At 49.1% G+C, this 21457-nt stretch overlaps 1 protein-coding gene across 2 annotated transcripts in view; it reads left to right on the forward strand.

Moving 5' to 3' along the window:
* SCARB1 (scavenger receptor class B member 1) overlaps positions 1 to 21457 on the forward strand; it is a 91054-nt gene that overhangs the window by 44914 nt on the left and 24683 nt on the right. For both annotated transcript variants that reach the window (XM_047759546.1, XM_047759545.1), the window contains exons 2-7: positions 3945 to 4102; positions 6642 to 6783; positions 11996 to 12199; positions 15004 to 15099; positions 17572 to 17687; positions 19493 to 19659. In XM_047759546.1, the coding sequence (XP_047615502.1) occupies positions 3945 to 4102; positions 6642 to 6783; positions 11996 to 12199; positions 15004 to 15099; positions 17572 to 17687; positions 19493 to 19659 (883 nt within the window). The remainder of the gene's footprint in view (positions 1 to 3944; positions 4103 to 6641; positions 6784 to 11995; positions 12200 to 15003; positions 15100 to 17571; positions 17688 to 19492; positions 19660 to 21457) is intronic.

Below are 21457 nucleotides of genomic sequence, written 5' to 3' on the forward strand. Positions count from 1 at the left end.
GAGAGGCCCTGTTGTGCCACGGGGGCGAGAGGGGGGAAGTCTAAGAGAGTAAATCTTATGTGTTTAATCACAAACATGTAAAAGGAAGGAAACTGGATTAATGTCATGATTCCTTCTGGGGGGGACGCTGATGGGCCCCCGTACCTACCAGTCCCGTGTGTATCTGTTCTATGGATGAGGGAATGGAAGAGAGGACGTCAGGGACCACCTGTGTCTGTTGCTTCTCCCTATGGGCCTGTCTTTGTTGCTTGGGGTTACAATTTGAGGATTTCCAGAGTCCCCTGGTGGCTCAGGAGGTTAAGCATCCGGCAATGTCACTACTGTGACTCTGGTTACTGCTGTGGGGCAGATTCGATCCCTGGCCTCAGAACTTTTGTATGCTACGAGCACGGCCAAAAGAAAAAAAATGTGACACTCCCCCCCAACCCCACCAGCAGCCTCCAGGCTGAGGTCTGAATTCCAGTGCCCAGGGGGCAGGCTGGGGGGATTGGCTCTGGGGTCGGACCTGCTGTGCGTGTGGGGAGAGCCTCCCAACCTCACCAGGCCTCAGTTTCCCCACCAGTTACATGGAGAGGTCACCCCCTCCGGGAAAGGATGGTGGTGAGGTGCTCTGGCAGGTGTGGCATAGGGGCTGCCTGGCGGGGTGGGGGTTGGGGGTTGCAGCTGTGGCCTGAAGATGTGGGATGTGGCTCCCGGGTTTGTCCGATTTTGAAAAATAAGTTGTTGATACTGAAATGATGGGAAGCTGCCATAGAGCCATCTGGATTTCTGGCAGCTCACAAAACATGGCATTGCTGGAACAGCCAAGCCCCGGGGAAATCAGAGGCCCAGAGAGGAGTAGCAGCTGCTGCCTTTAGTTGGGGGGTGGTGACCCCATCTGTTCATCATGGCCCCCCCACCTCCACACTCACCCGAATTGCCCTCTTGGTTGTACATGTTAGAAGTGAGCTGGGGGACAGGCCCTGCCTCCCCACAGCTGTGCATGGGGGCTGCCATCCTGTTCCTCCTCCACTTCTCCCAGCCCTGGACTTGGCCTCCCTGGCCTCTGCCTCTTCAGAGCTGAGGGCTGGGAGGACCGGATGCTTGCTGCACACTCCCTGCCTTTTTTTTTTTTTCTTTTTAGGGCCCCACTTTGGCATATGGAAACTCCCAGGGTAGGGGTTGAATCGGAGCTATAGCTGCCAGCCTACACCACAGCCACAGCAACGCCTGATTCAAGATGCATCTGTGACCTACACTGCAGCTCATGGCAATGCCGGATCCTTAACCCACTGAGCGAGGCCAGGGATTGAATCTGCATCCTCATGGACACTATGTCAGGTTCTTAACCCACTGAGCCAGAACGGGAACTCCCTGCTTCCCTGTCTTAAACTTGGAGGTGGAGAGCTCAGGGCTGGCCCCACCAGGTCTTGTGGCCTTTTTTCTCCCACGGAAGAGGTCAGCTGTAACCTGCCACTGTGGAACTGGGCTCACCCCTGCACGCTCCTGCCCCAGGAATCAGGAGCTACTTGGCCAAAGGTCAGGATGGGTGGATCCCTGGGACTACAGCCTGTGGAGGCTGCGCCCTCACTTATGTCTTCATTAAAATGGGCAGAAGAGGGAGTTCCCTGGTGGCTTGGGGTTAGGACTTGGCGTTTTCACTGCTGCTGCCCTGGTTCAATCCCTGTTCTGGGAACTGAGATCCCACATTAAAGCCAAAGATAAATAAGTGAAAAAATAAAGGGCAGAGCAGTGGCAGCTGCCTTGAAGGTCCTAGTGCTGGTCAGGGAGGTGACAGTGCCTTGCACTGTCTGTGTAGCACACCTGGGAAATGGTCCTGTTTTTGCATTTTATGTGCCATGTTTACTAATCACTTTTATTTGCACCTACTTGGTGCTCAGGTTACAAAAATGACCATCAGGGAGTTCCCATTGTGGCTCAGTGGATTAAGAACCCGACTAGTATCCATGAGAATGCAGGTTTGATCCCTGGCCTTGCTCAGTGGGTTAAGGATCTGGTGTTGCCATGAGCTGCAGTGTAGGTGGCAGATGTAGCTTGGATCTAGTGTTGCTGTGGCTGTGGCTGTGGCTGTGGCTGGCGGCTGCAGTTCTGATTCTACCCCTAGCCCAGGAACTTCCATGTGCCACAGATGCAGCCCTAAAAAGAAAAAAAAAAGAAGACCCTTGAGTTCTTTTGTGGCGCAGCTGGTTAAGGATCCAGTGTTGTCACTGTTGCAGCTCGGGTCATTGCTGTGGTGTGGCTTCTATCCCCTGCTTGGGAACTTCTGGATGCCATGGGTGCAGCCAAAAAAAAAAAAAAAAAAAAAGAAAAAAAAAAGAGCTTTGTGACGTCCATAGCTTGTAGGAGGATGCGTTTATCTGTAAAGAATTGTTACAAAAGACAAGTCTCTGATCTGATATCGTCAAGAGAACCCTGACATCCAGATTTTATATTACATCCCCAGTTTTTTGTTCTTGGCAATGAATTCAACTTCATTTAAATGCTACTTAGGTCAAACAAGACACAGCCATGGGCACAGAGTCACTAGCCACACTGTACAGATGGGAAAGCTGAGGTTCAGGGCTAACCAACTTGCTCGAGTGGCCCCTGGGTCTGATTCCCTCTAAATCCAATCCCTCCCAGGGTCTGCCTGTTGGGGACACAGGGTTGGGTCTAACTGGCCAGCTCCAGCCTTCTGCCTCCTCTGGAGCTCAGCCCATTGGTTCTGGGACAGTGGGGGTGGCTGTCCTTGTCCAGGAAGCCCACGTTCAGAGAAAGAGTGAGAGTGACAAGCTGCTCAGCCACCTAGCTTTGCAACACTGAGTCTGTCTGATGTGCTGGGTCAGATTGGGATTGGGTGGCACTGGGGGGATCTCCTGTGTCACTGGGGTAGGGACCTCAGGAATTAGAGGCCAGTGGGCTTCAGACCCATTTCCTTCGGCCTTTTAAGGAAAGCAAATTTTTGCCAAGCTTTATAATAATCTGGTGATTTCATATGAATTTCCACATTGCTGCATTTTCATGGAAGATTTCTCTGGTTCTCATCTGGTCTAGCCACACCTGCCTCCTTGCTGTTCTCAAACTCTGTCTCAGCATCTCCCTGCCTCAGAGCCTTTACACAGGCTGTGACTTCTACACAGAATTACCCACCACCACCAAATCCACGTGTTCTCCACATTGCCTTTAGTTTTTAATTTTGGTTTGGTGCTTCTGTCTTTTGTTTTTGCTTACATCTCACTTATCTGACCCCTCTGTTTGAAATGGCAAGACCTGCCTCTTCTAGAATAAAAGCCCCATGAAGTTGGGGATCTGGATCTGTCTTGTATGCTCTCTTATCCCGGCTCTTAGAAGAGTCCATGGTATGTTGTAGGTGCTCAGTACATGTGTATTGAATGAATGAGCCTACTTCCTACCAGGTGCCATGTGCTGTGGTCCAGCAGTGGCCATCTCCTGATCCCAAGGTCAGGCTCCTGTTAATAAAACATATTTCAAAAGTTAACACATAAAAATAGTGTTACCTATGGAATTCACGCTGTGGTGCAGTGGGATTGGTGGCCTCTCTGCAGTGCCAGGACCCAGGTTTGATCCCTGGCCTGGCACACTGGGTTAAAGGATCTGGTGTAACCACAGCTGTGGCATAGGTGGCAACTATGGCTTGCATCTGATCCCTGGCCTGGGAACTCCATATGCTGTGGGGCAGCCAAAAAGAAAAAAAAGAAAGAAAAAAATTACCTATTAACATTAGTTATGTCAACCCCAGAGCGGCATGTGTGAACAGCTTTCCCATCACCTTTGGTCCCCAGAGCATCCCCCCTCCCAGACAGGGAGCCCCTTTTCTGATGTGCCTCTGGAGTCCACAGTGCAGGCCGGCATCAGGCAGCTATTCTGGAGCTGAGTGGTAAGGTAGGCCAGTGGGTGGGGGCCCTGGCCCTCCTCCTCACGGGCGTGTTTGTCTCGTCCCCCAGAATGTGCGCATCGACCCCAGCAGCCTGTCCTTCAACATGTGGAAGGAGATCCCTGTCCCTTTCTACCTCTCTGTCTACTTCTTTGATGTCATCAACCCCAACGAGATCCTCCAGGGCCAGAAGCCACAGGTGCGGGAGCGCGGGCCCTACGTGTACAGGTGAGGACGGAGGGGGCTGGGCTGGGACTCATCACCCCATTTTAAAGACAAGGAAACTGAGGTCCTTTGTTATAGAGAGGCCTGTCCAAGGTCAGTCTGCTTCTCCTAACCTATCTGCTATCTGCTCTGGCACTTGAGACTTGGAGTAAGAGCCTGGCTTTGCTGAACTGTGAACAAGAGCCTTTACTTCCCCATGCCTCAGTTTCCCCTTCTGTCAAGTGGGGATGCTAGCACCCACTGGGGAGTGGTTATGAGGGTGGGATGAGAAGCCCAGCACAGTGCCTGGCATGCACTAAGAGCTCAATAATCATTAGCTGTTAACATTACCAAACTCAGGTTTGGCTGTTTGCCCTTGGGTGGAAAGGAAAGGCAGGCAACCTGGGAGATGATGGATTCATGTCCAAAAACCAAATCTGAAGATACTGCTTGGCCATGAAAGTCTTTTTTTTTTCTTTTTAGGGCAGCACCTGAAGCATATGGAAGTTCCCCGGCTAGGGGTCGAATCAGTTACAGCTGCCAGAGACCTACACCCCAGCTCATGGCAACACCGGATCCTTAACCCACTGAGTGAGGCCAAGGATTGAACCCACAACCTCATGGTTATTAGTCAGATTCGTTTCTGCTGTACCACCACAGGAACTCTGGCCATGAAAGTTTTTAAAGGGAGAATCATTTGGGGAGGGGGTCAGGGTCTTCATCAGCTTGCACTGTGTGCAGACTGTCTTCTGATTGGTTGGTGGGAGGTAACAGGGTGGAGCTCCCGGAATCCTGGGCTCTGCATGAAGTTACCATCCTCCACCTGGGCGGGGGCCTCAGTTCTGGCAGAAGAACTCAAAGGTATTGTTCTGCAGATCCTTGGAGGAGGAACCCGGCCCCTGCCCCATCCCTGTGCTATTGTCCCTTGACCTCTCTTGACCGCTCCTCCTCGTTTGATTCTGCAACCTCTCCCTTCCCTGATAAGCAACTGTTTGAATCTGTCCTTTGGAACTCAGGGAAGGTCGAGGAGGCAGCCTATAAACAGAAAACAGGGGACACGGAAAAGGATTGTACCCCAGAGGGCCCTCCTCTGTTTCATTATGACCATTGCTGCCACCGTGTCTTCATTTGGTGGCTTTTTGGTGGGAGGGTGCAGCTCTCCAGGGGCTCCTGGGCTTGTTGGATTGGCTGGAGCAGTTTTCCAAGAGATGAGGGAGGGCTGTTGGAACACAGGTCTGATTTCTGCCCATCCTGCCCTAAGGAAACTGTCATCCTGGCTGAGCCTACCCTTGAAAGGCTTCTATGTCAGAGCTGAGCCTGGTTTGCCAAAGTTTCTATTTACCCCTTCATTCTGTAAGCATTTATGGTGCTTCCTGTGTGCCAGGCACTGTGCCAGTTCACTATAAAAGGCAGACAGAAGCCCCTGCCTCGCAAAGCTGATATTCCAGTGGAGAGAGAATTAACGGGTGGATAAATAAAGTAAAGCCAGACAGTGTAAGTGTGATGCAAACAAAACAGGTGAAATGATGGAGCATGCTGGAGGCAGGGCTTGGCCAGTGTTTGTCTAACTGGAGGGTCAGAGAGGACCTCTGCAAAGGGGACACTTACCTTGACCTGGGTGCTGGGAAGAGGCACCACAGTGTGAGGGTCTAGGGGGAAGTGGATCCTGGACAGAGGGAGCAGCAAGTGCAAAGGCCCTGAGGTAGAACAGCCTGGTACCCCAGGAAGGGAGAAGGCCTGTGTGGCTGGCCTGTTAGGAGTGAGGGGAAGAGTAGGAGAGAGGAGGCGTGAGAATTGGACAGGGCTGGAGGGTAGGGACCTCAGAGCCCATAGCAGGAGCTTGATTTTATCCTGTGTGCAAAGGAAGGTTGTGGGCTAGACGGTAATGTGATGTGATTTCCTCCTTTCGAAGGGTCTTCTGGGGAGTTCCCGCTGTGGGGCAATGTGATTGGTGGCATCTTTGGAGGACTGGGATGCAGGTTCGATCCCCCAGCCTGGCACAGTGGGTTAAGGATCCAGTGTTGCCCAGGCTTCGGCTTAGGTCGCTACCGGGGCTTGGATCTGATCCCTGGCCTGGGAATGCTGTATGATGAGGGATGGCCAAAGAGAGGAAAAACAGCAAAAGTAAGACAACCAAAATCAGAGTCTTCTGGTGCTCTGTGGAGAATGGATTGCCGAGCTAGAGATAATAATGACAGCATAACAATAGTCAAAATTGCAATGGATGCATCATGTTTGCTATGCATCAGGCAACCGTTTTAATTTCTTGTCAGGCATTTGCTCCCTGAACCCTCACGGTAGGGAGGTAGATCTTGTTATTACTCCTATCGAATAGGTGGGAAAACTGAGGCTCAGGTGGTAAGCGATGGAGGGGGAGGCAGAAGCCTGGCCAGGTGGAGAGGGCGTGTTGGGATTCAGTTACAGAGGCTCTGGCGGAGCAGGTGGCAGGATGACAGACACTGGGGGGTGGGGTGGGGGGTGCCAAGCTCAGTGCACAGACTGCACAGACATCCCAGGGCCCTCTCGCTCCCGGCCTCTGACCCTCCCGCTTCCTCGCCCGCAGGGAGTTCAGGCACAAGAGCAACATCACCTTCAACGACAACGACACAGTGTCCTTCCTCGAGTACCGCAGTTACCAGTTCCAGCCTCACAAGTCCCGTGGCCTGGAGAGTGACTACATCGTCATACCCAACATCCTGGTCCTGGTGAGGTGCCCCGAGGCTGCAGCCCCTCTCACTGCCTGCCTGCCCCCTGCACCAGGCAGTCCCTTGAGAGTGCAGCCTGGGGCTCCCGGGGCAACTCTCAGCTTGGCGGGCTTCCAGGGTGCGTGGTTTGGGGGTCTTGGCCAAAGTCGTGGTCTTTCCCTTTTCGACCTGCAAATCTAAAATCTCCCAGGGTACTCTTGTGGCCCAGTGGGCTAAGGATCTGGCATTGTCACTGCTGTGGCTCAGGTTGCTGCTGTGGTGTGGTTCCATCCCTGGCTCAGGAATGTCCAGATGCTGTGGCAAAAAAAAAAAAAAAAAAAAAATCCCAAAAGATGGGAGGTGCCTTGTGGTCTGGTGGTGAGGACTCTGTGCTTTCACTGCTGTGACCCAGTTTCACCCCCTGGTCTGGGAACTGAGATCTCAGTGGGGGAACTGAGATCTTGCAGGAAGCTGCAGCAGGCCCTGCCAACTAAAAAATTAAAAAGATAAGATAACATAGGATAAAATCAGTGGGGGGCTGAATGAGGCACCCCCCAGGCCAAGTCTTTGTACAAAGTGTTTGCAGGGAGGTTGTGGGCGGGGCCTCGGTTCTCTGCAGGTGAGAGTCCTGGCAGGAGCTGGATTTACTGCCTGCCTGCCGGGTGTGTTGGTGTGTCAGGGTCCTGAGGACCGCCCCCAGGTTTGCTGATTCAGGAGGAGGGCCCACAGGACCCAGGCTATACGGTTCTGCTTTTGGCTCTGGTTTGGTCCAGTGGAAGGAGGTGGAACAAAATCAGCAGAGGGAGGGGACAGGAGATGTGGAGACCAAGCACAGGCCTCCAGCGGACACTCTTAATCCCCCAGCGATGAGTGGTGACAACCTGTGTGATTGTCCTCTACCTGAACACCCAGGAGAGACTCAGCACCCAGGGTGTTGATTGGGGGCTGGTCTCCCAGGCTTCTCTGCCTGGCACGGATCCAAATTCCAGACTCCTGGAAGGAAAGCAGGTGATCAGCTTGAGCCACGTCCTTACAGTCCAGGCGAGGGGAGCCTCTCTTATCCATTGGGGAATGTGGGAGCCCCCCTGAAACCAGGATCTCAGATGCCAAACGGGGGCGACCTTGCCAGCAGGCCTGCTGGGTGAGGGTCTTGCTAACACCACGTGTTAGAATCTGTGTTTAAGGCTTTACACACAATACCTTGTTTATTTGTCAGTGATCCTGTGGTCGTTGGGTACTATTATTTTCTTTGTTTGTAGAGGAGGAAGACTAAAGAACAGAGAGGTTTAGTGATTTATCTAGGGTCACTCAGCTAGTGAGTAGCAAATTAGGATTTAACAATTTTTTTTTTCATTTTTTAAAAGTTTTTTGAAGTATAGTTGATTTACAACATTGTGATAATTTCTGCTGTACAATAGGGTGATTCAGTTATACATGCACATAATCTTGAAAAAAAAATTTGGCCTTGCCTACATCATGCAGGGTTCCTGGGCCAGGGATGGAACCTGCACCACAGCAGTGAGAATGCTGGATTTTTTTTTTTCCATTTTTTTAATTACTCAAATGAATTTATCACATCTGTAGTTGCATAATGATCATAAACAATCTGATTTCACAGGATTTCCATCCCACAGCCCAAGCACATCCCCTCAAGAATGCTGGATCTTTAACCCACTGAGCCACCAGGAAACTCCAGCAAAATCTGGGGCACTCAGCCCTCTATTTAATCCTCTTTCCACCTAGTTGAGGGTCATCAGGCACTTGCTCTGGGCCTGATCCCTGGGCTAGGCTCTGAATTAGATGTGAACTCACCTAGTGAGTCCATTGGATGGACAGGAGAGAAGCTCAAGTAAATGCAGCCGGAAGCCCTGCAGCTGCCTCCCTCAGAGTTAGATATGCATGTTTTGGCAGTGAAGTCACTACCCCCCCCCCCCCAATCAGGTTGGCAAAGACTGTGTGATGATGCCTAGGGCTTATGAGCATTTGTGGAAACAGACGTTGCCGTTAGGAAGAGAACTGGTGTGAGCTGCGCAAGGGTAGAGACTTTCAGTATGAATTGCACATGCCTTTGACCTCAGAAGTTTCATAGGTAGGAATTTGTTCCATGGATAGAGTAACACGTGGGCCAAGATGTTTGTTCAGTTAAGGATATTTATTTCAGCAATGTTTTCAGAGCACAGGCTAGAAACAGTGTAAATGTGCATTGTTACATTGTCTATTGTGGGCAGGCAGTGGACTGGTATGGAGCTGGCAAAAGGAGGCAGGGCTGCAGGGGCTGTCATGGGGCTACATGCACGATGCTACCACTCATTTTCTCCAGAGGAGAAACACATGCACATACCCACTTACACACATGTGCTTTTATGTGCCTAGATCAGAGTGGGCTTTTTTTTTTTTTGCTGCTCACCCTCAGTGTATGGAAGTTCCTGGGCCATGAGTTGCATCCAAGCCACAGCTATGACGACAGCAGCAGTAACACCAGACCCATAACCCCCTATGCCTCGGCAGGAACTCTAAGAGTGGGCTTTTTCTGCAAAGGGCCAGATAGTAAATATTTTAGGCTTTGAGGGCTAGGTGTTCTCTGTTGCAGCTATTCAGCTCTACTGTTACAACACAAGAGCAGCCCAAGGAGTTCCCTGGTGGCCAGTTAAGGGTCCAGCATTATCACTGCTGTGGCTCAGGTCACTGCTGTGGTGTGAGTTTGATCCCTGGCCCCAGAACTTCCTCATGCCATGAGTGTGGCCCCCCCCCCAAAAAAAAATCAGTCCAAGACCATAACATAAATGAGTGGGCATGGCTATATTTCAATAGAACAATTTTATGGATACTAAAATGTGAGTTTCTGATAATTTTCTTTCTTTCTTTCTTTCCTTTTTTTTTTTTTTTGGCTTTTTAGGGCCATAGGTGCGGCATATGGAAGTTCCCAGGCTAGGGGTCAAATCGGATCTGTAGCTGCAGGCCTACACCACAGCCACAGCAACGTAAGATCTGAGCCATGTCTGCGACCTACACCACAGCTCATGACAACACCGGATTCTTAACCCACTGATTGAGGCCAGGGATTGAACCTGCGTCCTCATGGATCCTAGTCAGGTTTGTTACCATTGAGCCACAACAGGAACTGCTCCTATAATTTTCTTTCCTTTTTTTTTTTTTGTACCCATGGCATGTGGAAGTTCCCAGGCTAGGGATCAAATTAGAGCTACAGGTGCTGACTATGGCAACACAGGCTCAGATCCACATCTGTGACCTATGCCTCAGCTTGTGGCACTGCTGGATCCTTAACCCACTGAACGAGGCCGGGATCGAGCCCAAATCTTCTTAGATACTATGTTGGTTCTTAGCCCATTGAGCTGCAATGGGAACTCCAGTTTCCTATAATTTTCATGTTTTTCAGAATATTCTCCTTTTGCTTTTCTTTCAACCATTTGAAAGTGTTAAAAAAAAAACACTCTTAGCTACTGGACTGTACAAAAGCAGGTGGTGGGCTGGCTTTGTCCTACGGGCCACAGTTGTCTGACTTCTGGTGTAGACTGTCTATGCAGGAGTACCCAAGAACTCTTAGCAGTGGGCTGCCTTGGGGGAGAGGAACAGGAAGAGGAGGGTCATGGGTTGGAGAGGGACCTTTTTTTTTTTTTCTTTTACAATTTTTTTTTGCTATTTCTGTCCTTTTATGATTTTTAAGAAATTTTTTTTAAGAATTAAAAAATTTTAATGTTAAGGAGAGCCTCGTGAGTTTCTATGAAACCAGACCTCTATACCCTATGTTTTAGGAATTGCTAAAATGTTTCCTTTTCTACAAGTGGAGATTAGCTTTTGGAAAAAGTGCTTTAAAAAAATAAATAGGAATTCCCGTCATGGGTCAGTGGAAATGAATCTGACTAGTAGCCATGAAGATGCAGGTTCGATCCCTAGCCCTGCTCAGTGGGTTAAGGATCTGGTGTTGCTGTGAGCTCTGGTGTAGGTCACAGACGCGGCTCGGATCTTGTGTTGCTGTGGCTGTGGTGTAGGCCTGCAGCTACAGCTCCAATTCGACCCCTAGCCTGGCAACCCCCATATGCCGTGGGTGTAGCCCTAAAAAAAAGACAATAAAAAAAAATAAACAAACCCATTGCCAAGAGAGTATTTCCAATGGAAAGAAAAGAGTAGAGTATTAATTCACCCCTATTCTAAGCACCCAGATATTGGGTAGAACAGCCACTTGGGGCTCGTGGAGTTTGGGAGATGCTAAGGAAAAGGAGTGGAGTCTCTATTAGAACTCTTTTGGTTACAAGGTGAGAATAAAAGGTGCTCCAAGTTAACATAAATAAAAAGAGCATTTATGGGCTCATGTTACTGAAAGGGCTGGAGTTGGTATGGTTTTAAGTGCAGCTTGATACAGGGTGCAAACAAAGGTTGCCAGGATCTGTGTTGGTTCTATGCTTGGGCAGATCTGCCCTTCAGGATGGTTAAAACCTGGCATACGCCACACTTAAGGACAGCAACAAGCCCCTCCCCTCTCTACCTCACATCCCCAGTGGACCATCTCCTTGTGGCTTGTTGGCTCTGATTGGGCCACATGTACATTCCCAAACCAATTGCTGCAGCCAGAGGGAGGAAGGTTTCTGTTTCTGATTGGCCAGGACTAAGCCACATGCCTGCCTCTGGGCCTGGGGGTGCAGGTAACTGGCCTGAACCCAAGAGCACAGGTGGTTCTGTTATTGAAGCATCAGGGAATGGGTCTGGATGCCCTATTTTTTTTTTTTTTTGAATCGGGAAAAAGCAGCTATTTTATGCAGTTATTCACAGTTAGAGAATATTTATAGCCTGGTTATTAAAACACATTTCATAGGCTATTCCTAGAATATGGCAATAGCTGTTAGATGAAATACTGCTTTTTCATTATATTCATAGGAATGGGAATTTCATCTATTTAAAAAAGAAAGGAAAGAGAAAAATGTCCCTTGCTATGTACTCTTTATCCTTTTTTTTCTCCTGTGTTTTAAAGTTTAATTGAAGTATAGTTGATTTACATGTTGTGATGATTTCTGCTGCACAACAAAGTGATTCGGTTTTATGTATATATAAGGATAAAGGAGACATATATATATCCTTTATCATTAAAACAGAATGCCCCACATGTCCACTCTGGGGACCCCTGTAGGCCCGAACATGTCCCTAAATGGACTGTGACTTGAAGCCTGGCTTGAAGTCCAGCTGTTTAGCCTCTAACCCCTGTCCCTTGGCTTTGCAGAGCGCGTCAGTGATGATGGAGAATAGGCCCATGAGCCTGAAGCTGATCATGACCTTTGCATTCAGTGCCCTTGGCGAGCGTGCCTTCGTGAACCGCACTGTTGGCGAGATTATGTGGGGCTACGAGGACCCCCTCATACATCTCATCAATAAGTACTTCCCCAACATGTTCCCCTTCAAGGGCAAGTTCGGGTTATTTGCTGAGGTAAGTGCTGCCCCGTGAGAAGTGTAAACCCTGTGTCTTGTCCTCCATCGACAGAGCTTGGAAACTCGCTACCACCTTGCTTTTGGAGCTGGCTTAGGGTCCAGGGGCTGTAGATTGTGAATGACAGAAAACCTAACTCAAATTGGCTTAAGCAAAATAGAGAATTTATTGGCTTATGTACTTGAAAACTCTAGGGATGGATTCAGGTGCAGTTTGATTCAGGTTGAACTTAGATGACTGGAGGTGGTGCTGGAAGAAAGGGGAATGGCTGCCTAGGAGGCAAGTCACAAATGTCAACTATAGCTCTGCCGCAAATTGTCTGCTTTTTCTTTATCTTGACTCCTGGTAATCTAGTAGGAGTAGTGATTAGGAGTGATTAGGAGTAGTGATTAGGAGTCTGAGTCATGGTCTGATGTAGAATTGGATCCCTGGCCTCTGATTTCTGACCTTGACTCCATCAACCACAGACTTTGATGATCCCTCTGTGTTGCTCCAGCCTAAACCTTTCTGGGCTCTGCTGATCTGGTGTTGGGGGTAGTGGGAGGGAGAAATTGTAATTCTGGTCTTAATATATGATAGCTGCTCAGTACATTTTTGGGCAGGATGACAGGTTCTGGGTGTGTGGGTAAGTTGGCGAGTTTTGGGTAAGTGGCATGATTCTTATCAAAGGATATTGCAAACCTATAAACGAATGAAAATGATTGCAAATTGAGTAGCATACCTATAACCTATATTTGACGATATATAGTGGAAATGCCAGTCTCCTGTAGTGACTGTTCAGTGTTGGTGTGGTGGCTTCATACTCGTCAGTGACCTGGAATTCTCCTGCTCTGCTCTGCCCTCCTTAGGCTGTGGTTTCCATACTCGAGGTTACCATATGGTCCAAGGTGGCTGCTGGAGCATCAGCTGTCACATTCACATTCCAGACAGCACAGATGGAGGGAAGAAGTAGTGGGGTATCGAGGGGCAGGCAGGAGAGTCAAGGACAAAACTGCACGTCCCAGCTGTATCCCTCTTTGGGAGCAAAAAAACCCAATTTCCTCTTGTTTTCCATTGGCCAGAACTTAGTCATATGACCACACTTAGCTGCAAGGGAAGCTGGAAAAGGTTGTCTTTAATCTAGTGTGTTGATCCCTTAAGTAAGGTTGGGGTTTTGTTATGAGGGTGAAAGGGGAGAATGGACTTTGGGTAGTAACTAGCAGTCTCTGATACACTTTGTCTGTTATAATTTATTATGCTGGTATTCTTTTGGGTGAGCATGTATTAATAATAATAACAATAAAGCATTTTGAATTCCTATTATTTCTCAGGCACTGTGCTCAGCAGCTTTTACACATTAGCTCTTTTAATACTCCCAGTGCCTCTTTGGAATGGCTCCTGTTACTGACCACTTATATTGGCTGAAGTTTGGGTTTGTGAAACTCTTGAATGGACAGGTGACAGGGCACACAGATATTAGGGTGCCAGAGCAGGCTTTGAACTTGGGCCCTGCTCTTAAGCCTGTTTGTTTAACCAGTTGGTAATCGATGTAGCCATTTGACCAGTAAATAACCCTTACTGAGTTCCAAACAGGTGCTGCACCTTTCATTGTATGATGTCCTCTGAGGTAAAAGGGTGCTTTCTAGATTTTACCCAGCAGTCACTCATTTCTTTGTACATTGTGCATGTCTTTGCTCTAAATTAGAAATCTGTTTCTAAGAGGAGTTCCCTGGTGGCCTTAGCAGTTAAAGATCCAGCATTGTCACTGCTGACGCTTGGGTCACGGCTATGGCATGGGTTCAATGCCTGGCCCAGGAACTTTTGGCATGGCCAAAAAAAAAAAAAAAGTAAAGAAAAAAAGAAATCTGTTTCTAAGAAATAACTCTCTGAGTGCCAAAGCCTGTGCTTCCTGTCTAGAAAGTATTTGATACCTTGGGTCCTGTATCTCTCAGCCTGAGCCAGCATAAGCAGCCCCCAGTTCTCAGGGGCTTAAAACAACAAAGATTTATTTCTTGCCGGTATGCCATGTCCAGTGTGGGTGGCCAGGGGGCTTCTGCTCCTTGCAGTCACTCAGGGACCCAGGCTGAGAGAGGCTCCAGCCTGATACACCCTTCCCTGATCACTATGGCAATAACAGAAGGCACGGCGAGATTCACATGTACTGGCAGTGACATACTACTTCTCTCCTTTTTCCTTTTTCTTTTCTTTCTTTCTGTTGTTTTTTATGGTTGCACTTGCGGCACATGGAAGTTCCCAGGCTAGGGGTCAAATCGGAGCTGCAGCTGCCAGCCTACATCACAGCAACTCCAGATCCAAGTTGCCTCCATGGCCTGTGCTGCAGCTTGTAGCAATGCTGGATCCTTAACCCACTGAGCGGGGCCAGGGATGGAACCCAAATCCTCATGGATACTACTCGGGTTCTTCACCTGCTGGGCCACAATGGGAACTCCTCTCCTTTTTCATTGATCATGTTCATTGATTGAAGAAGTCACATGGCCATGCTTTATTGGGGGGGCGGGGGCTGGGGCGACTCTACCATTCACCTGGGAGGAGAATCAGACTTTCCTGGAGTTTGAAAGGGCAGGGGTGGCATTTTCCAGGAGGGGATACTGTCATCAGGGGAGTGTCCTTCCTAGAAACCCTCTAAGTCCTCGTCCTCTTGGTCCCCTGCAGGGGATCCAGCAATGAACAAGATGATGAGGTCCCATCTGCTGGGGGAAGTGGGGACAGCCTGTAACTAAGCAGGTGGGCTTGAGTACTGGCCCTTGGGAGCCTTCGCCTCCATCCTGAGGCTTAAAGATGTCATCCTCTGCTGTTGTCTGCAGCTCAACAACTCCGACTCCGGGCTCTTCACCGTGTTCACAGGGGTCAAAGACTTCAGCAGGATCCACCTTGTAGACAAGTGGAATGGGCTCAGCAAGGTAAGGACAAGAGGCCGAGGCTGGCCTGCGCACAGGGGCCAGGTGGGGATGGTGGGGACTGCCAGGACCGGCCTCCCAGGGTGGTTGCATCTGTCAAGGAGAATGCTCTCAGAGTAGGGGGTTCTACCTGTGCTTAAGGCTCACCTAGCTCTTGGTTCCCGATGGGTGGGTGGGGCATAGAAACTACTTATTTAGCACCTAGTGTGTGCTAGGAGCTGAATTATTTCTTTCCTTGGGTGCTTCATTTACAAGAATGCTTCAAAAACATTCCATTGATGATATAACCATCCATTGCCTTAAAAGATGATTAAGAAAAGGAAAATTATGCCAGAAACACAGGAAGATATCCACATTAAAAAATAAAATAGGGAGTTCCCGTCATGGCCGCGCAGACTAGTATTCATGAGGATGTGGGTTCCACCCCTGGCCTCGCTCAGTGTGTTAAAGATCTGGCATTGCCCTGAGCTGTGCTATAGGTCACAGATGTGGCTCTGATCCTGCATTGCTGTGGCTATGGCGTATGCTGGCAGCTACAGCTCTGATTGGACCCCTAGCCTGGGAACCTCCATCTGCTGCATGTGTGGCCCTAAAAAGCAAAATAAAATAAAATAAAATAAAATAAAATAAAATAAAATAAAATAATAGTGCTAAGGGTTAAGAATCTGGTGTTGTCACTGCAACGACTTGTGTCTATTTCTTCAATAGACTGAATGTTTGTGTCCCCCTGCAAACAATGAAAAAATTAATGGAGTTCCCTGGTAGCCTAGCAAGTTAAGGATCCGGTGTTGTCACCACAACAGCTCTGGTCGCTGCTATGGGGGGGGTTCAATCCTTGGCCTAGGAATTTTCACATGCTTTGGGCACAGCCAAAAATAAATAAATAAATAAATAAAATACTAGATCCTGAATTTCAGCAGAAAAAGTAAAATAGAATAGAATAAAGTAATAGAGATAGGTATAAAGTGCACTTTGCATTACTTCACAGGCCCAGCCCCTCTCCCACCCAAACCACAGAGGAAACCCACAATTATCAGTTTGGGGTATAATCTTACTGTCCATTTTTTTTTTTTTTAAGGGCCACACCCACAGCCTATGGAAGTTCTGAGAGTAGGGGTCCAGTTGGAGCTACAGCTGCCGGCCTACGCCACAGCCATGGCAACACCAGATCCAAGCTGTGTCTGCCACCTACACCACAGTTCATTTAACCCACTGAGTGAGGCGGAGAGTTGGGTTCGTTACCGCTGAGCCATGATGGGGAACATTTGCACATGTGGGGTGTTTTCCTCTTGGAACAGAATGAAATTATACTGTGCGCATTGTTTTGCAACTTGCTTTTTTCAGCTTAGTGGCCTTATCTCATTATGCATGAAAGTGACTGTGCAGTGGTGGTGCCCACACCTTCCAAATGCTCACAAGGGTGATGGTTGCAAAGACCTGAGGGCTGGAAACAGATTATATTCCATCAGTGCCCAGATGGCAGGATTACCCCTTGCGGCCAGTAAGAACCATTCTGAATGGGCACTGGAAATTCACTTTGGCTTGCTTTTTCAGTATAAAAAAATGTACACATGATTAAAAACCTTTTGATAGGACAGTGGGATAGAAAGTGAGAAGTCTGGTTTTTTCTGTTCAAGTCTCACTAACCAGAGGCAAATGCTATATATATATATATTTTTTTTTTTTGTCAGCGCCACATTTTTGGCATATGGAGGTTCTCGGACTAGGAGCTAAATGGAGCTGTAGCTGCCGTCCTACACCACAGCCACAGCAACGCCAGATCCCAGCTGCACCTGCAGCCTACACCACAGCTCATAGCAATGCTGGATCCTTAACCCACTGAGCCGAGGCCAGGGATTGAACCTGCATCCTCATGGATGCTAGTCAGGTTCGTTAATTGTTGATGGCAACTCCTGCTTTTGTTTTTGTTTTTAAATTTGTTTTTGGCCGTGCCTGAAGCATGCGGAAGTTCCTGGGCCAGGAATCGAACCTGAGCCACAGCAATATTGCTGCAGTGACAATGCCAGATCTTTAATCTGCTGCACCACCAGGGAACTCTGGCAACTGCTGTTTTGAGAGCACCTGGTGGCCACGGTTATGATTTTAAATATTTTACTTACTGTGCTATTTTCAAACTTGATCTGTTTTTAGGAGGTGTCTGGTGACTTCCTGAGAGGTGAGGATGTCACTGTGCTCCTTAGAGATGTGGGTGACAGGCCCATTTTATAGACGAATTTACTGAGTCCCCAGCAAAGTTGCACATTCAGGGATGCACAGTTAGGGGTTGGGGTGCTGCAGTCAACAATTTGTCTATACAGCCTGCTCCTCTACTGCCATGCCAGGCTGTCTCTGTTGATTGGGTGTCAGGGCCCAGGGCCTGGTGACATTCCCCCAGGTCAGGTGGGCAGTGCCCAAGAGTATTTCTTTAAGAGGCCTTGCTCTACTTCATGACCATGTCTGAATGCTTCCCCACAGGTCAACTTCTGGCATTCCGATCAGTGCAACATGATTAATGGAACTTCGGGGCAGATGTGGGCACCATTTATGACTCCCGAATCCTCTCTGGAGTTCTACAGCCCCGAGGCCTGCCGGTAACTGCCCTGATGTGGGACATTCTGGGCCTCCTTGGAAATTCTGCTTTGTGGATTCTCAGAGCTGAATCAGGTGGCTTTTGGTGTGCACTTGGGAAGTGCTTGGCTCCTTATGCATCCACTAGCCCTGGTCGCCATCTTGAATTCTCTTTGGTTGCACCATGAAGAGCCAGGCCTCAGCTGCTGGTGCTTTTGCAAAGCCCAGAGAGAGGCTGTTGGCAGGTGTTGGGGCTTGGTTGGTGGGGACAGGCAGAAAATGAGCAAGATCGCAAGGAGCCGTGGAATAAGGCAAGCTGTGGGCTCCCCATGGGGACTGTCCAGCTGCCCTAATTTCTCTCTGGATGTTGAGATGTCTGGATCCCTCTCTGCTGCCCCTTCACTCCAGAGAGGCAGCCTAGGAGGTCAGCTTGGGGCTAAACAATTTCAATGGCCCTGGCTAATGGGTACGAAGAGACCCTGGATCCTAGAGCCCCTCTTTGGGTGCTGCACTGTCCTCAGCTCTGCTCAGGCCACTCTGGACAAATCCTTTGCTTGGGAACTCACTAATGGAAACACCAACACACCTGCCTCCCCAGCAAACCTTTATGGAGTCCCGATTGCACCAGGCGTGGGGGCCACGGCAGAGATGAGGGCATCTGTTCCCTGGGAGTTCTGTCCTGACCCGGTTGTGGCGGGGGAGGGGGGTGGGACTCAGGGCCACACACCCAGGGCAGAGTGTTAGGGAGTGGTGGTGCTTTGCTCTGCTTGTGTTCACTTCTTCAAACTAGAAATGTCAACCTGGGGAAAAGTTGTGAGAAAGCACACCTTTCTTGGAGTTCTCAGGTGGAGTACTAGGTTAGGGATCCAGCCTTGTCAGTGCTGTGGCTCGGGCTGCAGCTGTGGTGTGGGTTCAGTCCTTGGCCCCAGAACTTCCACATGCCGCAGATGCTGCAAAAAAAAAAAAAAAAAAAAGTGCACCCTTTCCCAGCTGTCGCTCTTTGGCTCACTTGCATCCCACACTTCTCTCTCTCTCTATTTTTCCTGAACCCTTTGGAGTACATTATCAAAACGAGGAAATTCGGCCTTGATATAATACTATTGTCTAGGCCAGTGCTTGCCAATAAAAATATAATGCAAGTCCCACTTGCAATTTTAAACTTTATAGTGGCCAAGTTAAAAAAAAAAATGTAACGAGGGAATTCCCATAATGGCTCAGCAGGTTAAGAACCCAACATAGTCTTTGTGAGGATGTGGGTTCGATTCCTGGGCTCACTCAGTGGATCCGGCATTGCCACAAGCTGCAGTGTATGTAGGTCGTAGATGTGGCTCAGATCCCACACATCCCGACAAGAAAAAAAAAAAAAAAAGAAAGAAAAGGTAATGAGAGATAGGTGAAATTAATTTTAATTTTTTCTAACTTATGATTTATTTCTACATTTTTAAATTAGCCAAGCACATACTGTTATTTATAATTTTATAAAACACAGAGTCAAAGGGGTTAGGAAGCCAAATATTGACCATCTTACTTTTTCTTTCTTTCTTTCTTTCTGGCTACACCCACGGCATATGGAGGTTCCCAGGCTAGGGGTCTAATCAGAGCTGCAGTGCCAGTCTACACCACAGCCACAGCAACGCAGGATCTGAGCCGCGTCTTCGACCTACACCACAGCTCATAGCAATGCTGGATCCTTAACCCACTGAGCTAGGTCAGGGGTCGAACCCACATCCTCACGGAAGCTCTGTCGGGTCCTTAACCTGCTGAGCCACTATGGGAACTCCCCAGCCACCATGTTCTGGTTGTCACCCTCCATCGTCTGTTTCCTCAGGTCCATGAAGCTCATCTACAAGGAGCAGGGGGTGTTTGAAGGCATCCCCACCTTTCGTTTTGTGGCTCCCAACACCTTATTCGCTAATGGCTCCGTCTACCCACCCAACGAGGGCTTTTGCCCGTGCATGGAGTCTGGAATTCAGAATGTTAGCACCTGCAGGTTCAGTACGTGTCATCCTTGGTGGGAGAGTGGGAGGGTGAGAGGGTGTGGTGTGATGAGGGCCTTATCTGCCCCCCCCCCCCCCCCCCCCCCCCCCCCCCCCCCCCCCCCCGAGCTGTCTGGTTAATTCCTGGCCTCTGTACTCTTGATAATCCCATTAAGCTGGAGATAATGAGGGCAGCAGAAAGATAACTTTAAAAAAAAATATGCTGTGTATATCAATTGCTGTTGTAATAAATTTCCACCAACTTGGTGGCTCAGAACAGCACCCATGTCTTATCGTAAGCAGTCCTATAGTTCAGAAGTCACGGGTCACTCCAGACTAAGAGCCAGGTGTCCTCAGACCAAGTACCTTTCTGGAGGCTGGAAGGGAGCATAATTTTCTTACATTTGGCAGCTTCCAGAGGCCCCTAGAATTCCTTGCTCGGGGTTCCCTTCCTCCATCTTCAAGACCAGCCACATCACTGCTACCTGACCCCATGCCTGAGGACTCATTTCTTTTCCCCACTCTCTTCTGCTTCCCTTTTCCAGTTTTAACCTCCCCGGAGACTCTATGGGGCCGCCTGGATAATTTAGGCCATGCTCCCTATTTTCAGCCGATTAGCAGTCTTAATTCTTCCTGCAGCCTAATCCCCTTTGGCGTATAACCTGATTTATTTTTATGTCCCGGGGGGCTAGGATGCGGACATTTTTCGGAAGGACATCCTCTGCCCCCCACACCATGATATGCAGCTTGGGAACGAGGCTTCTTGGGGAGGACCTTTCACCCCATCAGGGGAGGGAGAGAAGGTGGCAATAAATAAATTTATGGTTCCGTGAAGTCTTGTTCAGGGGTGTGCAGCTGTGGGGTTGAGTGTAGTCACTGGCACACTGTCCTCGGGTGTAGCCAGATTTCTCAGTTGTGTGCCAGGCGCTGAGACACCCTCACCCCACAGGCTCAATTTTGACACTTGGATGTCAGCTCCATTCCCCTCCTCTCACCCGGCGGGCCCTGCCTCCAAATTAAGTCCATCATCCCTCCCTCCTTCTCTCTCTCTCTTTCTTCTTTCTTATCTTTTTTTTTTAGGGCTGCACCTGCGTCATATGGAGGTTCCCAAGCTAGGGGTCGAATCAGAGCTGTAGCCCTTGGCCTACACCACAGCTCACAGCAACACTGGATCCTTAACCCACTGAGTGGGGCCAGGGATCAAACCCCCATGGATACCAGTCGAGTTCATCACTGCTGAGCCATGTCGGGAACTCCCAAGCCCTTTATTTTTTTGTTTTTTGGCCATGCCCATGGTATGCAGAAATTCCCGGGCCAGGGATCCAACACTCGCCACAGCAGTGACACTGCTGGATCCTTAACCCAACAGGCCACTGGGAGCTTCCAGATTAAGTCCTGAGCTCGTCCCCTCTCCCATTCTCCAGCCACCTCATGGTCCAGGCCCTTCTAGTTGGCCCTCCTCTCACATTGTTGCTGCCCTACATGTGATCTGTTTCCCAGACTGTCCAGTGTGGTCACCACTGGCCTTGTGTGGCTATTTAAGTTGAACTTGATTTGAATAAAATCAGATTAAAAGGGTAGTGCCTTAGTCCCATTGGCCACATTTCCAATAATCCCATGTACCTGTGCCTGGTGACCGTCCTATGGGACGGACAGCGAAGATGGAAAACATTTTCATTGTGGTAGAAAGTTCTGTGTGACACAGTTCCCGAGAGCAGCCCAGGGGACCTTTCAGAAACTTGGGCTGCCACCCAACCCTTTGCTTCAAATACCTACCAGCTCCCTGTGTGGGTAGAGCAAAGCCCTTACCAAGGCCT

The sequence above is a fragment of the Phacochoerus africanus genome, chromosome 15 (assembly GCF_016906955.1).
Source record: "Phacochoerus africanus isolate WHEZ1 chromosome 15, ROS_Pafr_v1, whole genome shotgun sequence".
NCBI lineage: Eukaryota > Metazoa > Chordata > Mammalia > Artiodactyla > Suidae > Phacochoerus > Phacochoerus africanus.